The 18,568-nt window shown below is 36.4% G+C and overlaps 1 protein-coding gene across 3 annotated transcripts in view; it reads left to right on the top strand.

Annotated features, from left to right (window-relative positions):
• Positions 1 to 18,568, top strand: part of TM9SF3 (transmembrane 9 superfamily member 3) — a 73,518-nt gene that overhangs the window by 34,418 nt on the left and 20,532 nt on the right. For all 3 annotated transcript variants that reach the window (XM_024121306.3, XM_028481218.2, XM_028481219.2), the window contains 2 exons: positions 2,060 to 2,154; positions 5,185 to 5,315. In XM_024121306.3, the coding sequence (XP_023977074.1) occupies positions 2,060 to 2,154; positions 5,185 to 5,315 (226 nt within the window). The remainder of the gene's footprint in view (positions 1 to 2,059; positions 2,155 to 5,184; positions 5,316 to 18,568) is intronic.

Here is an 18,568-nt window from a genome sequence, read left to right as displayed (position 1 = left end):
CCAGCACCACTTATTGAAGAGGCTGTCTTTTCTCCATTGTATATTCTTCTCTCCTTTATCAAAAATAAGGTGACCATATGGGTGTGGGTTTATCTCTGGGCTTTCTATCCTGTTCTATTGATCTATATTTCTGTTTTGGGCCAGTACCATACTGTCTTGATTTCTGTAGCTTTGTAGTATAGTCTGAAGTCCAGGAGCCTGATTCCTCCAGCTCCGTTTTTCTTTATCAAGATTGCTTTGGCTATTCGGGATTTTTCGTGTTTCCATACAAATTGTGAAATTTTTTGTTTTAGTTCTCTGAAAAATGCCATTGGTAGTTTGGTAGGGATTGCATTGAATCTGTAGATTGCTTTGGGTAGTATAGTCATTTTCACAATGTTGATTCTTCCAATCCAAGAACATGGTATATCTCTCCATCTATTTGTATCATCTTTAATTTCTTTCATCAGTGTCTAATAGTTTTCTGCATACAGCTGTTTTGTCTCCTTAGGTAGGTTTATCCTAGGTATTTTATTCTTTTTGTTGCAATGGCAAATGAGAGTGTTTCCTTAATTTCTCTTTCAGAGTTTTCATCCTTAGTGTATAGGAATGCAGGAGATTTCTGTGCATTAATTTTGTATCCTGCTTCTTTACCAAATTCATTGATTAGCTCTAGTAGTTTTCTGGTAGCATCTTCAGGATTCTCTATGTATAGTATCATGTCATCTGCAAACGGTGACAACCTTATTTCTTCTTTTCCGATTTGGATTCCTTTTATTTCTTTATCTTCTCTGACTGCTCTGGCTAAAACTTCCAAAACTATGTTGAATAACAGTGGTGAGAGTGGACAGCCTTGTCTTGTTCCTGATCTTAGAGGAAATGGTTTCAGTTTTTCACCATTGAGAATGATGTTGGCTGTGGGCAAATCTGGTTTTTAAACTGATTAACTTTGAGAGACCCACAGTCTTCTAAACATGGGAATGACAGACTTTTATATTATGCCACACTTGTAGTTAGCTATATATTGATGTAATTAAATATTGCAGTGTTTTAACTTACGTATCTTCTTTAAGAAATGGAACATAATTGTTTGAACAAGAGTGGTACATGTTTCAAGACTGTATATGATGCCTTTGTAGGTGGACAATGGAATGTAATAATAATTATTATCCAGAAGGTGGTTAATTTTTGAAAGTTGTATATCCTTCCAGTGTACACTTTAGTGTGATACTCTTGTGAAATCTATTTAAAATAGTATTCTTTATCTCAAACTGACAAGGTTATATTTTCTATCTGTAGTCTTTTACTTTCCTAGTTGTGGTGAGTTTCAGAAATGATCTTTATTTTTAGTGAGTTAAGTACATTTCTATATTATGGCAAATGATACTGTCATTTTATCATTTTAATATTTCTGTTTGCAATTAGGCATTTAAAATATTTTTTCCAGTTTTATTCAATAGGAGAGTTGGTCTGAATTGCTTAGATATTATTATTGGAAGAGGAGGTTAGAAATTGTTGCTTTGAGTTAATGTTGATTTGTGGACCTATGGATTTTTAAAAATGTTTTTAACAGTGTAAAGGAAACTGAATAGGAAAAGTCTCAGTATTATACCATTTAAAGTAATAGCAATAATATAGGTTATAGTACTTCCATTTTATTTCTATCAGCAGGCAGGAATCTCCAGCAGTTAAATTATAAAGAGGAATATTCTAATTATTTTTCTTAACAGATGAATATCCTTTTCCATATGATGTGATTGGTTCACAGGGTTGCAAAACAGTTTTAGTGCCAGCTTCTAATATGTTTGCCAAAGAAATGTGAAATATTTGTTTAGAATATTATGAAATTTAACTTCAAATTTAAAAAGAATGAGGATCAGTCTGTTATTATTTAAGTGTAATTTTAACTAGAAATTCATTCACTAGGCAACCTTTTGAGGTCTTTTGCAATCCAGAAGGATATTTTTGTGTTCCTGCTAAATTTATTTTTGAAATTAAACTAATGTTAATGTGATAGACTATATAATATTTTCTTTAAATCGTTGGTTTTAGTTTATCATGTGTTGTTTTGCCTTTTTAGGAGGGGGTCAATGCTCAGTACAGCCATATTTGTCTATGCTGCTACATCTCCAGTGAATGGTTATTTTGGAGGAAGTCTGTATGCTAGACAAGGAGGTAATTTATGAGTTATTGCGTTGTATTTTTAATTATAGATGCTAATATTACACTGTGAGGTATATGGAATTTAAAATGGGCAGTACAGCCATTGTAAAGTCCTGTGTTATCCCATTTCACATAATCTCCACCAAACCTATTATATGTTCTAATTTGCTTTTATGGAATCCTTGCGTTTTATTTCCTAAAATTATGAATAATGAATAGATCATCTCCATTGTCCACTGTGAATTAGCCCTGAGGAACATGTAGGAGAGAGTGTATTTAAGTTATTGATATTATTTTGCTTTGAGGTGCCTAGTTCCCTAGTAGTGCTCCATGGGAGGTTTCCACATAGAATATATAGCTTCATAGCCAAATGTAAAGGCATGTTTCATGGTTTATGGATAAATGTCTGGGCAGTGAAGTAACATAGGAAGGAAATCTGTTTACATCTGTTGACTCTTAAATATTTATCAAAGGACACTGCACAAAGATTTTCTGTCACAATCTTTTGCTAAGAGAGCTTCATCTTGAATGCCCCCTTGCTTCTTTACTATTGTGACCTGGAAATGACGGGGTATACATGGATGATACGAGGATACTGCTCCTTGATATTTCTTTCTGTGATGGCATTCAGGGTTTTTAAGTTCCTTTTTTTCCCCTGTAATTGTTTGGAGTCAGAAACGTGCTAAAAGTAGTAGATTTGCATATTATAGTTTATGAATGAAGGGTTGTTGAAAGACATTAAAATTATATTCCTAAGCATAGAGACTTCTTAATGTGATTTTCCCAGCCCATCCTAAGCAGTGTCATCATTAGGGGATCCTGCCTTCTTTTAGTAGGCTAGACATATCGTCTATAGGAGCTCAGAGCATTTAAAATTCCCTCAGGATATCCTGGTTTACCATGGCTGTTTAAAAAATTGGTCCTATCAGACTTAATATGGTGTATACCTTCAGCAGAGATAGTTCTCTGGATTGCCTGAGGGAGTATCATTGCAGATTCCTGACTATTTTAGTTAGCTGTTCAGTTTCTCTGTTCTACGTCTAGATATGGGAAATGAGTCTTAGCACACAGGTCTACCATCCTGAGGAAATAAGGATGCCTAAGGTAACTCCTACTTTGAATTTAACCTGAAAACTAGTTAGGCTAAGAATTGTACAATTTTTGACCTCCAGAAAAGTCTCCACAGCAGAAACAGATTACTCACAACAGGAAATTTATTCATCCTTGGACATAAATTTGCTTTTAGTCCAATTGCAAGTTAAGAACACCCAACCAAACTTAACTTTACTATGCTTATTCTTGAAAGTTGACAGAGTTCAGACCTAAGCCTAGGAGTATCAAATCTTACCAGGAATACTCTAAAGGTTATTTTCTGATTGACAGTGCCCTGAGGAGGTCTGATCATGTCCTGATATTTTGTCTGAGCGATCCCTAAAACCAGGTGAATATAGAGGTCAGCCCAGAGAATCAGGAATTCTTCAGGTTATCTCAGGATCTGAACTACAGTGGAGCTCAAAGACTTCCTACTGTCCTCACTGCACTGGATAGTGCTCCAGACCCAATTTAAAGACCAGAGTCTCCAAGGGTGTTGGGGAGCAGTAGGAAGCACAATGCAGATGCCTGGGCTACTGATTGTACCCAGTGGAGTGTGCGTGGGATTCTTTTTGACTGTTGGAGGGAAAGGGAGAAAGAGAGTTGAATATAGCTGAATATAGAATTTATTAACCCGTGTCTGAATCTGAGAAGATAATGGAAAGTGCAGGAAAAGAGAATGCTAGGAAAGGTTTGGAATTTAATAAGAAATAATCATTTTAATTAGTTCTTACCCTTTTTGTGTTGTTGTTCAAATGCTGAGTATTAGTTTAGAAAGGAGGGGTTCTTGAAACGTACCTGAGAAAGAAATTAGAGGCAAAAGTTCGGAATCAAGGAGTTTTTCTGCAAGAATGTCAAGATCTGGGGTAGTGATTCTATGACACGGATGTTTGAAAAGAACTTTATATAGAAGAAAATAAAAGTTAAGATATTGCTTGTTTTTCCTGTAGCACTTTCTGTTTGGGTCCTGTTGCTTATGGTTGTGGGGCTGAACTTTAATAGTGATCCCATGTTAAATCTTTACATTACGTTCCTGAGCAGTGTGAAGATGCTTCCCGGAGGTGTGCTTGCTCATGCACTCTGCTGTATTAGAAAGGTAGCTCCTGTTGTGCTTCTGGTCATTATGAACTTGATTAAAAAGTTTTTGATTACATAGTTTAAAAATTCTTTCCTTGGGTTATTTAAATAATAGATTCTCAGTGAATAGAATTTTGGCAATACAAAGAGGTTCAAAGAAATAGTAAAACATAAATATTTAGTTCTAATTGCGAGAGGAAGCTCATGAAACACATTCTATTGTTTTTTCCTTTTGAAACATAGAAATGAATTTAAATATATGTTTATAATCATAATTATAAAGCTAAGAGTAAATTTAGGGAACGTTAACCCAGGGTGTTTTAAACTTTTGTTTATTTAGAGCAGAACCCTCTTTTCAAATGAGAGCATATATGAAACTACAATATGTGAAACTGTTGAAAATGAACTTGTTCTGTTGAAGCAGGGCTGGAGGACCTGGGCCCTTCCTTTACTGGTGACTTCATGGGCACCTCTTAGAAGCTCCAGAACTCCAAGTAACACCTAGGTGTTTGAAAACACCTTTCTAGGCCAACTTGTAGCCCAGAAAGATTGAGTGGTTTACCAACGTTCACAGCGGTTCAGTGGCAGAATCAGGACAAAACACCAGAATATTTTACCATAGTTCATTGCTCTTTTCCAGTACACCCACATCGAAAGCGTGTTTCCACTAGACATACTTGAATAGCTGGACCGGTCTTTATTAGCTGTTGTTTTGAAACAGCTATTAGGAAGTCAAATTTAAATTAATGTCAAATTAAAATTTTACATTAAAATTTTAGATAATTTGATACTAAATAACCACCTTTTAAACATTAATATATGTCTGTCTGTCTCCCTAGCTCTCTGGTTGTTATAGTTTCCCTTTTCTTTCAGGAAGGAGATGGATAAAGCAGATGTTCATTGGTGCATTCCTCATCCCAGCTATGGTGTGTGGCACTGCCTTCTTCATCAATTTTATAGCCATTTATTACCATGCTTCGAGAGCCATTCCTTTTGGAACAATGGTGAGTTGCTTGCATCTTACTTTTAAACTGAAATAGTATAAGCATTCTCTAATGTGAGGCCTGCTGTCTCTCCAGAGTACCTCTTAACTAGGAGTTCTGCTATTTGCAGCCAGTCCCTACCCAGTCCTGGAAAGTTAGGTAAAGAACATTTTTTCTTGATTCTGTCAACCAATAAAGTGAAAGAACAGCTAGGGAGAAACTGGTGAGTATATTTTAGAGGAAGAATGATGACACACAAGCAACATGGGTGTTTTAATGTGGTAGGTGAGTGCAGTGGTAGGAAGTGAAGACTCTCCATAACATTTTTTTTTTTTTTTGGTAATAGTGTACTATTTTTAGAACATTATGAAAGCATCTGTATTAATATTGATAATATATGTGCTATAGATATTAAAATCCTATCTCATATCTTACCTGTTATCACAGAGTTTGAAATGTTTTAGATTATTTAAATATATTAAAGCTAAAGCACAGAAATACTGGTGCTTTACACAGTTAACTCACAGTCTTCAGATTCTTCCTGTTGTCTTTTTACTAGAAACAGAATTTTAGGCCTGGAGTAGACTTTAGTCTTAATGTACACTTTGCAAACGTGCGCACATATGTACATATACGTATGTGGGTTGGAAGGTGGTTACTGCTTTTCAGAGAGGCGATTAACTTTGTTGAGGTCATACAGGTAGCCAATGGCAGAACTGTAACTGGAACCCATATCTCCATCTGAATTTTAATCGTTTTGGCTTTCTATCGTATGGGAGTTATTGAATGGTTTCACAGAAATTCCAGATGATTGGTTGTTTTACAGTCCAGGTTTTTCAAAGGCACCTTGCATATATATTTTTACTAAGTCTTTAATATTTTTTATTTAGGAATATTTTGCAGATTGCTTCAAAATTGAAAGCTTTTGTTTGTTTTTTGTTTTTGCAAGGCAAAGTAACTGATAAAGGTTAGGAAAGGGTAAAGTAATTAATTACATTCATTCATTAACTGGAAAAGAATTTGCTTCATAGTAGTTCCAGGCCATCAGGAAGTATATAGAGAGATTCAAGTTACTTCTTAAAGATGATCTACTGAATTAATTACTTTCATAATGTTTTAAAAATTAAAATTCTGATTCTGTTATAATTTTCATCGTAAAGTTTTGAATTTGATGTGGTGAAAATTATATGCTTTGTTTCACTAAAATTATAAATTTTACCACGGTGTAAATAGGGTTTTAAATGTTAATATTCACTGTAACTTGCCTTTAGATAATTTAGTAATTACTAATTATTCAAATACAATATCAAACTCTCTGCTGAGCCAGAGATGGTTTGTAAAATTGATCTTTGGTGTATAAAAGACTGGCTGTTGGTGCTTAGCAGCCTCCTACAATGTCATGGTCTTAATTTGCATTCTAATTTGTAATGAAGGAATGCTGAGTGAAGGGCATTCCACTGCCCTCAAGTTTTAATCAGGTGTGTGGTCTAACATTTTTTGCCTCTTTTTAAGAGTATCAGAACTTGTTTAGAACAAGAAATTTAAGAATTGATGTGAATGTTTGACCTAGTTGTCCATTAAGTGTTTTAACTACTTAAACGTATATTTTAAGTTATTTGACTTGTTGACGTTATGAAGGAAATGGTTATATATTCTCATAAACTCCATGGTTCTCAACCTTGGGTACATATTAGAGTCATTGGGGAGTTTAAAATATTTCAATGCCCAGGGCTTCATCCTATGCCAATTTATCTGTCCTGCTTTAAACCCAGTCTCTACTATTTACCTGATTCTGGTTCCCAGCATCTGAGGATGGATCTGTCAGCTGAAGAGCTCCCAGACCACATGTGTCTGAGAAGCTGGTTCTCCTACTAGAATAGCCTAGTTTGAAAATCAGAGTCTTCAGATACTCTTATATGCTCTTCCCGAGGCCTTAGCTCATTCTGTCCCCCATTCCTTTGATCTCTTGGACATTGAGCCTTTTCTCTAGTGATCTTAGCTCTGGTTCTGTTTTCTCAGGATTCCACAATTGAAGGCTTAATCCAGCTGTAGTCATAGTGACTTCAGCCTCTGTCTTGGCCTACAGAGGCACCAGAACAATGGGGATTTTGCCCACTTGGGATCTGGAGTCTTGTCAGAATACTGCTTTTGTCCTCAGGACTAGATAAGATTGAAAATGGATGAAATTTGTCTCTGGACCCCAAATTCTCTGCTCATGTGTACCTGATTATACATAAAAAGCCATTAAATCCATGTCACATTAAGCTTGTTGAATAATAGTCAATCTTAGCAGGTTAATAAAGGTAAAAGAAACATAAGTAGAGGGTGGTGGTGGTAATTTCAGCTAATGTCTAGTGTCCCAGGCTTAAGGCATGGTTTTCCTAGAGAGTATTACAAAACAATGTAGGAGAGCCTTTAAATGAAATTTGGGGTCAAAGACTGTTCAGAGATGAACATACCTATTTCTGAAGTTGGTGTGTTCTGGCAGAGGTACTATACAGAGAGTTAGAGAGAGTGTACTTCAAATTAAATTGAATCTGGTAAGGTAAAACCTTTTTCCTTTGGAATTTGTTCAGAAATGATGTAGGTGTTATACCCAGAGTTTTTGGTCCTATGAGAGTTTCTTGGGAATGAGGAAGGGTTTGCCAGGATATTCTGAAAAAAACATTTTAGGCATCAAGTCTTTTGTGGGTTGTAAATCTCAGATTCTTTTTTTTTTTTTTTAACATCTTTATTGGAGTATAACTGTTTTACAATAGTGTGTTGGTTTCTCCTTTACAACAAAGTGAATCAGTTATACATATACATATGTTCCCATATCTCTTCCCTCTTTCAGATTCTTAATTTAATGTTATTGGAGGCTTTCAAAGGACAAAGAACCAAGTTGCAGAGTTTTAAACTCAGAGGCAAGGTAGCATAGAAACCAATAACCTTTCTAATCTAAATATTATTCAGTTCAGAATGCACTGATAAATTCTTGACTTATCATACTTTATGGTTTTGTCTCTTAGTGGGTAGAATAGTTGATGGAGAAGTAACAGGGGTCATGAGCCATGTCATATTTGTCATCTTGAGGTTTGTTTTAGCTTGGGAGGGGAATCATCAGAAATAGGCCCTAGGTTTTAGGAAATCAGATTTCACAAATATTTAGGGAAATGCTGTCTCATGACCCAAGTCTTGGGCCATAACTGGGAAAATGGCTTGAGAATTTGAGGTTTTCAAAAATGAAATTCATGGGGACTTCCCTGGTGGTCCAGTGGTTAAGACTGTGCTTCCACTGCACGGGGCACAAGTTCGACCCCTGATCAGGGAACTAGGATCCTGCATGCCGTGTGGCGTGCCCCACCCCCCAAAAAAGAAATTCATGATATATAATCATAAATTAACACAGTGAGGAAAAAATGGAGACAAAGATTAATGGATACATGCTATTTTGTGATCTCTCAAAGGTTGTGAGAAGAGTACAGTATACCTAAGTATAAAAGAATAGTAAAGTCTATAAAAATAGTGTTAGAAAACCTCCATTTCCTAACCTGAACTCCTGACAAGTGCTAAGGCTAACAAAAGGATTTTGTAAAAATATTTTGATAGCAAGACCAAGGCTCATTATATGGGATCAGTGATGTAACAGAGTAAAAGAAGAATGGCTCTATCTCATTCTTTCTCTTTTTATTTTTCATCAAATAAAATAACCTTCAAACAAGAAAAGACAAGAGGAAATAATCTCTGATAAGAGGGAAGTGAAGCCTTAGATAAGGGGATTGATTGTACAGGAGTACCCAGCCACCTTAGCAGTAAGTTTAGTTGCTCGTATAAATGATCTTTTAGAGCGACTGAGAGATCATGCTGATGAGTAATACTTGAATAACTGTGTACGACAGAGGCAAATTGTTTTTCTAGAAGGAAAATGAAGAAAGTGGATTCTCCCTTACAAAACATAGTGAACTTGATGTTGATGAGGCACAAGATTTTAGAATGTGTTATTAAAATTTACTTTTTAAATCACAGGAAGTAATGAACATTAGGAGCTGTTATGGATTCATTAAAACAAAAATGCCAGAACAACTTCAGTTCCTCTCTTTGGTAGGTTTTAGCAAGACTAGAAGAACAAAAGGGTATAAATAAAGTATTATATCTTGTTGGACAAGATGGAGAAATGTGGGTAGAATAGTACAGTCAGGTAAACATGTAAATAATTATAGAATTAAAGTATTGGTATGATATTACCCATAATATGTCACATACTATCGTTTAGTAGAACATGACAGATATTCTTGACTTTGACCTATTCAAATCATTGTTGATGACATATAAAGGCACAGTGATCTGATGATTAAATTGAACAAGGACATGAGACGGGTGTGGGGCAGGGACTAGTAATATGGAATGATGAAGACAGTATCTAAAATGATCTCAACTGACTGAAGTGATGTTCCATATCTAATAAGATGAGTTATAGTAAGGATAGGTACATTTGCATAGCATTTTGTACTTTACAAAAACACTTTCACACCCCTTGTCTCACCTGGTTTTCAGAAGAACTCAAAGAGATAGAGATAGTGGTATGCATTATCCCGGTTTTACCAAGCAAAAACTAGGATTCAGTTTTTCACTTAAAGTCATATTTTTGTTGTGGTGCTGGTGGTGGTGATGATCTGTTTTAGTTTTTTTTTCTTTTTTTCCTTTCTGACTAGAATTCAGATTTATGCTGCGAGCAGTGAATGAAGAATGTTTTATGCCTTTTTTTGGTCTGTATGTTTTTACAACTGTATTGAGATATAATTAACATATGATAAATTGTATCTATTTAAAGTGTGGCAAGCTTTGATATATGTATATATTTGGGAAACAATCACAATTTTAAAAAAGTTATTTATCAAGTCCAGAAGTTTTGTTATATACCTTTGTAATTTATCCCCTTTTCCTCCTCCTTCCTTCCCTCTTTCTTTTTTTAATCTATCTATCTATCTATTTATTTATTTATTTATGGCTCCGTTGGGTCTTTGTTGCTGCGTGTGGGGTTTCTCTAATTGCTGCAAGCAGGGGCTACTCTTCGTTGTGGTGTGCAGGCTTCTCATTGCGGTGGCTTCTCTTTGTTGCAGAGCATGGGCTCTAGGTGCGCGGACTTTGGTAGTTGTGGCACGTGGGCTCAGTAGTTGTGGCGCGCAGGCTCAGTAGTTGTGGTGCACGGGCTTAGTTGCTCTGCGGCATGTGGGATCTTCCCAGACCAGGGCTCGAACCCGTGTCCCTTGCGTTGGTAGGCGGATTCTTAACCACTGTGCCACCAGGGAAGTCCCTCTCTTTCTTTCTTTCTTTTTTTTTTTTTTTTTTAACTTTAAAAATTTTCTTTTTCCCTTCCCTTTTTCATTCTCAGGTAACCACTGGTCTGCTCTCTGTCATCTTAGATTAGTTTGCATTACCTAGAATTTCATATAAGTAGAATCACACAGTATGATCTTTTTTTGGTCTTTTTTCACTCATAAAATTATTTTAAAAATCTCTTGATGTTGTTGCATATATTAATAGTTTAGTTCCTTTGTATTGCTCAGTAGTATTTTATTGAAAGGGAAGTACCACATTTTGTTTATCCACTTACCCAGTAATGAACTTTTGAATTGTTTTCAATTTTTGGCTATTACATACAAATCAAGCTGCTGTGAGTATTCATATGTAAATCTTTGTGTGGACATATTTTTTGATTCTCTTGGATAAATAACTACAGTGGAATGACTGAGTCATATGATAGCTTAACTTTTCAAGAAACTATTAAACTTTCCCAAAGTGGTTTTGCCATTTTACATTCCCACTTGCATTGTATTTATAAGAGTTCCAGTTGCTCCACATTATCTCCAGTACTTGATATGGTCAGTCTTTTTAATTTTAGCCATTATAGTGCAAGTGTAGTGTTGTCTCATTGTGGTTTAAATTTGCATTTCCCTAATGACTAATGTTGAAGATATTTTTGTGTACTTATTTGCCATCCATATATATTCTTTAATGAATGTTTAAATCTTTTGCTTATTTTTTATAGCTTGTCTTGTTGAATGGTAAGAGTTCTTTATATATTGTAGATACTAGTCCTTTGTCTTATATGTAGCTTGCAAGTATAGTCTCCCATTTTGTGGCTTGTCTTTTCATTCTCTTAAGAGTAACTTTTTTTTTTTTTTTTTTTTTTTTTGATGGTTTTGCCCCACATCTGCTTGATACTAATTGGGCAAGATAGGGACATGCTTTTTTTTTTTTTTTTTTTTTAATTAATTTATTTATTTATTTTTGGCTGCGTTGGGTCTTTGTTGCTGCACGCAGGCTTTCTCTATTTGCGGCGAGCAAGGGCTACTCTTCATTGTGGTGCGCGGGCTTCTCATTGTGGTGGCTTCTCTTTGTTGCGGAGCACGGGCTCTAGGTGCGTGGGCTTCAGTAGTTGTGGCACGCAGGCTCAGTAGCTGTGGCTCTTGGGCTCTAGAGCACAGGCTCAGTACTTGTGGCGCACAGGCTTAGTTGCTCCACGGCATGTGGGATCTTCCCAGACCAGGGCTCGAACCTGTGTCCCCTGCATTGGTAGGCAGATTCTCAACCACTGCGCCACCAGGGAAGTCCAAGAGTATCTTTTGAAGAGCAAAAGTTATTAATTTTGAAGTCCAATTTATTGATTTTTTCCTTTTATGATTTGTGCTTTTCTGTCCTTTTTAAGAAATCTTTTGCCAAATCAAAGATCAGTAAGTTTTCCTCATATGTTTTCGTCTAGAAATTTTATAGTTTTAGCTCTGAAATATAGGTCTGTGATCCATTTGTAGTTAATTTTATATATTGTATGAGTTAAGGGTCAAGGGGTTTTGTTTTGTTTTGTTTTGCTTATGGCTATTCATTTGTTCTAGCACCATTTGTTGAAAAGATTACCCTTTCTCCACTGAATTCCCTTAGCACTTTTATTGATAATCAATTGACCACATATCTATGTGGATCTATTTCTGAACTTTTTTTCCTGTTGCATTGATTAATTTGTTTTTTGGGGTTTTTTTGATGCCAGTATCACACTGTCTTGATTATTGTAGCTTTACAATAAGTCTTTTTTTTTTTTTTTTTTGTGCGGTACACGGGCCTCTCACTGTTGTGGCCTCTCCCGCTGCGGAGCACAGGCTCTGGACGTGCAGGCTCAGCGGCCATGGCCCATGGGCCCCGCTGCTCCACGGCATGTGGGATCCTCCCGGACCGGGGCATGAACCCGTATTCCCTGCATCGGCAGGCGGACTCTCAACCACTGTGCCACCAGGGAAGCCCTACAATAAGTCTTGAAATCAGTTCTTTTTCAGAGTTGTTTTGGATTTTTTAGGTTCTTTGCATTTGCATGTTAAGTTTAGAATTGGCTTGTCAATTTCTACGAAAAACCCTGAGGTTTTGATTAGGATTACATTAAACCTATGGATCAATTTGGGAAGAATTCACATCTTAACATTATATTAAGTCTTTTGATTAATGAACACAGTATATCTCTTGACTTATTTAGGTATCTTTACTTTTTCTTTGTAATGTTTTATAGAGTTTAATATTTAGGTTTTGTACAGCTTTTATTGAAATTACCCCTAAGTATTTCATATTTCTTATGCTATTTGTAAATGGTATTTTTTAAATTAAAAATTCTGATTGCTTGTTGCTAGTGTATAGAAAAACAGTTGATGTTTGCATGTTGGCTTTGCATCCTTCCCCTTTGCTAAACTCACTTATTAGTTCTAATTTCTTTTTTGTAGATTCCTGAAGATTTTTTTTACATAGATTGTCATGTTGTCTGAGAATAAAGACAATTTTATTTCTATCTTTCTAACCTGTATGCCTTTTATTTCTTTTTCTTGCCTTATTGCACTGGCTAGAACCTCCAGTACAATGTTGAGTAGAAGAGGTGAGAGCAGACTTCTTCTCTTGCTCCCAATCTTAGGGGGAAAGTATTCAGTCTTGTGCCATCAAGAAATAGTTTTTTCATAGATGTCCTTAATCAAGTTGATGAAGTTCCCCTCTATTCCTAGTTTGCTGAGTTTGTTTTATTGTGAAGGGAGGTTGGCTCTTGCAGTGATTTTTTTCTGCACCTTTTGAGATGATCTATGATTTTTCTTTTTTTAGTCTGATAATATGGTGAACTGCGTTGATTGATTATTGAATCTTAAACCAATCTTGCATTCCTTTGATAAACCTCAATTTGTTATGATGTATTATCCATTTTATATATAGCTGGATTCCATTTGCTAAAATTTGTTGCTTTTTGTTTTGAACCTACATTTATGAGAAATATTGATCTGCATGTCTTTTTTTATGGCTTTGGTATCAGGATAATGCTAGCATTATAGAATAAGTTTTTAACTTCAAACCCAGTGTTTCTTCTCTTACAGTGTTGAAGTTGCCCAAGAAACAGAATGGGGAGTTATTAATTAGAATGTTGAAAATATCTGTAAAATAGATAGGCTTCTTATAAGCATTTGTGTTTAAGTTGGCAATATCCTGATTGTTAGGTTGATTATTGTCAACATGCTTAAATTGAAGCTAAATAATTTTTATAGAGACATAAAGGCATAAAATGTATAAGGTAGAAAAGGAGGCATAAAAATTGCCTACTCTGAGCAAGTGTCAAGGAAATGCCTAAACATAATGACTGACAAGATGATATATTTTCTGAGAATCACCTTACCTATAAGCAGTTACTGTCTATCATTCTCAGTAAAATTTATATCCTTTAGTATTCCATAATAGCCCATCTTAGGCTGCCTTTTCCCTTTCCATTCCACTCACACCACAGATTTCCTTAGAAGGCCAGTCTGGAAATAAAGATAGAATAATGGTCACATTCTTAGTCTGTGACTGAGGTTGAGAATAGTTGACCAGTTGGTACATCTTTGGGGTATTAAGCAGTGATAGGCAATACTTGTTTCTATCTTGTTCTCATTGTAGCTAGGGGAGGCCCTCAACCTGGAGTGAGTCCTTCCTTCCCCCGTCCCTGTTTTCACTTTTCATTGGTCCATGAACAGAGGCTAGGGAGCTCTAGGGGTGGGCCCTGTATTAGTTTGAGTTCCAGGGTTTTCACCAGTGTATTAGACTAATGGTTTTTTAACTCTAAGTTTTTAAATTTCATTTTAAATGAAAGCTTAATGCAGAAGCCCAATAAAGAAAACAGATACAAGCTTGATTCTGTTAGTATAAATAAATTTTCCGAATTCAGTTTTTTTAGCATTCTAAATTTAATGAGAGCAATAAAGTTGCGATGAATGCAGATTTAATACCAAGGGGTACAGGTAACATTCTTCTTCAGTAACCAGTTTGTTTGGTTGAATATCAGTATTGAGAAAAATCCTGACTTCTCGGATAATTTAGTTCCATGTGACTTTTTTTTTTTTTAATAGCTTGCCTTGCAGTCTCAGTATTTTTCAAGTAAACTCATCCAGAACTTGTACATAAAGGAGTAGGAAATTGGTTTCACAGTTCAGTCACTAACAGTTTCTAACAAACTGCTCACATTTTTTATCATGTATTAAAAAGTCAGGGGGAAGGGAAAAAATTAAATGCTAAACAGTTGATATTGTCTTGATGAGACCGTTTATAGGTTCCTTTGTTGACTGCTGTTATGCTTTTTTAAGCACACAAGGCAAGATACGCCCTCATTTCACCTGCCACTTAATTGCTTGTGACATGCATGTGCTGTAGTGCATTTGCTTGTAAAGCTTTTAGTGAGCAAATATGTGCAGGCCTGAATTGGGTCGGGGTGGAGGATGGGGAGGGAGAACAAAAGACCCATTACAAGCATTACAAGCCTTCCTAATCAATGACAAGCATTACAAGCCTTCCTAATCAATGACACGTTTACTAGGAGTCAAAATATATACACAGAGATAGCAGGAGAAACTTTATTCTGAGGTTTGCATGAAAATGAGTTAACATGATTGTGGGATCTCCAGTTATTAATATTTGGTATAGAACTAATTTGAGTGTGTATATTTTTATTACACTTAAAAATATTCTTTTTAAAAAACTATTTTCAAAAGGATATTCAAATCAAATGCTTGTGGAATTCCTGAAACTCTTCAGCAGGACCTGAGGTTCTGTGGAACAGTTTGAAGACCACTCTGCTAGACCATTGTCATTCCACATAGGAATGTTTTCTCCAGCTTCTCTTCAATCCTTATTTGAAATTAGAATTCTGGTAAATTAAGGGGAAAATACATAGGTCTCTATCACAGTGTGTTAATATTTATGAGTTTTATATGCTTAATGATAGCAAAATAATAATTTAAAAAGCAATCAGCAATGAATAAGAATTGAGACAGAATTCACCCCCCAAATGTGAGGTATGTATAATTCACAATATATCCTAGTATTTAAAATATCTTTAAAATGTCGGCTTATTTTTTATGTTTCACATATTCTTGTTATTTATATGGGCAAAAATTCATATTATTAAGAGACACCAATGATTTGCATTCCTAAGTCTGAGCTTTAAAATGGAATTTCAGGGCTTCCCTGGTGGCGCAGTGGTTGCGCGTCCGCCTGCCGATGCAGGGGAACCGGGTTCGCGCCCCGGTCTGGGAGGATCCCACGTGCCGCGGAGCGGCTGGGCCCGTGAGCCATGGCCTCTGGGCCTGTGCGTCCGGAGCCTGTGCTCCGCAACGGGAGAGGCCGCAGCAGAGGGAGGCCCGCATACCATAAAATGGAATTTCAGAACTCTCTTAACTCTCATACATTTATACAAGTTTTACCTGAAAGGAAGATGATAATACTCTTTGGCTTGTTTAACACACACAAGCATATAATGAAGATGTAAAGTTTTCACAATGTTGCTTCAAAATAGATTCTTTCGTTCTCATGTGATCACTGTGGATTTTCTACCCCACACCTCTTCATTTCTCTCAGTCAGTTTCTTCACAGTTTTCATTCAGCTTTTCTCTCACTTTTACTTTTGTTTTTTCCCCATCAAGGTACATTTTATTGCGTTTTAAAAAATTTTTAAATTAAATTAAATTTTTTTTTATACAGCAGGTTCTTACTAGTCATCAATTTTATACACATCAGTGTATACATGTCAATCCCAATCGCCCAGTTCAGCACACCACCATCCCCACCCCGCCTTGGCTTTCCCCCCTTGGTGTCCATACATTTGTCCTCTACATCTGTGTCTCAACTTCTGCCCTGGAAACTGATTCATCTGTACCATTTTTCTAGGTTCCACATACATGCATTAATATACGATATTTTTCTCTTTCTGACTTCACTCTGTATGACAGTCTCTAGATCCATCCACGTCTCCACAAATGACTCAATTTCGTTCCTCTTTATGGCTGAGTAATATTCCATTGTATATATGTACCACAACTTCTTTTTTTTAATTAATTAATTTATTTTATATTTATTTTTGGCCGCGTTGGGTCTTTGTTGCTGCGCACAGGCTTTCTCTAGTTGTGGCGAGAGGAGGCTACCCTTTGTTGCAGTGCATGGGCTTCTCATTGTGGTGACTTCTCTTGTTGCGGAGCACTGGCTCTAGGCACGCGGGCTTCAGTAGTTGCAGCACATGGGCTCAGTAGTTGTGGCTCGTGGGCTCTAGAGCGTAGGTTCAGTAGTTGTGGCGCATGGGCTTAGTTGCTCCACGGCATGTGGGATCTTCCCAGACCAGGGCTCGAACCTGTGTCCCCTGCGTTGGCAGGCGGATTCTTAACTGCTGCACCACCAGGGAAGTCCCTGTACCACAACTTCTTTATCCATTCGTCTGTCAATGAGCATTTAGGTTGCTTCCATGACCTGACTATTGTAAATAGTGCTGCAGTGAACATTGGGGTGCATGTGTCTTTTTGAATTATGAATTTCTCTGGGTATATGCCCAGTAGTGGGATTGCTGGATCATATGGTAATTCTATTTTTAGTTTTGTAAGGAACCTCCATGCTGTTCTCCATAGTGGCTGTATCAATTTACATTCCTACCAACAGTGCAAGAGGGTTCCCTTTTCTCCACACCCTCTCCAGCATTTGTTGTTTGTAGATTTTCTGATGCTGCCCATTCTAACTGGGGTGAGGTGATACCTTACTGTAGTTGCCTCTCACTGTTGTGGCCTCTCCCGTTGCGGAACACAGGCTCCGGATGCGCAGGCTCAGCGGCCATGGCTCACGGGCCTAGCCGCTCCACGGCACGTGGAATCATCCCGGCCCGGGGCACAAACCCGTGTCCGCTGCATCGGCAGGCAGACTCTCAACCGCTGTGCCACCAGGGAAGCCCCTCATTGTAGTTTTGATTTGCATTTCTCTAATAATTAGTGATGTTGAGCAGCTTTTCATGTGCTTCTTGGCCATCTGTATGTCTTCTTTGGAGAAATGTCTATTTCGGTCTTCTGCCCATGTTTGGATTAGGTTGTTTGTTTCTTTAATATTGAGCTGCATCTCACTTTTACTTTTGATTTATTAGAACCCCAAAATGTATAGTTGAAAGAGATCTTAGAGGTGATTCAGTCCTATTCCAGTTTTAGAAGTTCAGAGTGAAATAATCCTAACCAGATGCTGGCTGGAAAAGAGCTTGAGTATGTCTCCTTGAGTGTACAGATTTATATAAAGGAAAAAAATCACAAAAATAAATTTATTTATTTATTAACTAACCAGTTTGGTTGTAGAATCTCTGTGGTCTTCCCTGTAGCTTTAGACTTTGAATTACTAATTGGCAGAAAAATACTCATATTATTTTAGTAATACACATATGTACATAAACAGTGATATTCTTCTATTTTTAAGATCCTAAGGCACTGTAGAATAGAAACGAGCAGACAGATTGAGACAGGCAGATCTGAATTGAAATCTTAGTTCGGCCACCTACTAATTGTGTGATCATGGGAAGTTACTTAGCCTCTCTAAGTCTCATTTTCTTCATCTGTAAAGTAGAAAAATAACATGTATAAAGGTCCTTGTGCATATTAGGAGCTCAATGAAGTGTAGGCAAGTAAATAAGTTGGTTATAATGACAAAAGATAAAGGATATGTTAAAAGCATGACAGCTGAAAGTGAAAGGAGAGGAAAAAGGACTGTAGTAGGGACAGTATGGAAGAATAGGAAAAATTGGGAACTACAGTAGATAGGAAACAGTTCAACCTGTATTTAGTTTAATTCTAATATTTAAAAGCGTATTCTTTTCCTATTGCCATTAGTATATATTCTGCACAATTTTAACCCATATTGAAGTTAAACATTTTCTCTTGTGATCAAATTGTATTTAAATTTTTTTTAACATCTTTATTGGAGTATAATTGCTTTACAATGGTGTT

Source organism: Physeter macrocephalus, chromosome 20 (assembly GCF_002837175.3).
Source record: "Physeter macrocephalus isolate SW-GA chromosome 20, ASM283717v5, whole genome shotgun sequence".
Classification (NCBI taxonomy): Eukaryota; Metazoa; Chordata; class Mammalia; order Artiodactyla; family Physeteridae; genus Physeter; species Physeter macrocephalus.
Note: the sequence above shows the minus strand (reverse complement) of the source record. Positions and strands in the feature narration are given on the sequence as shown.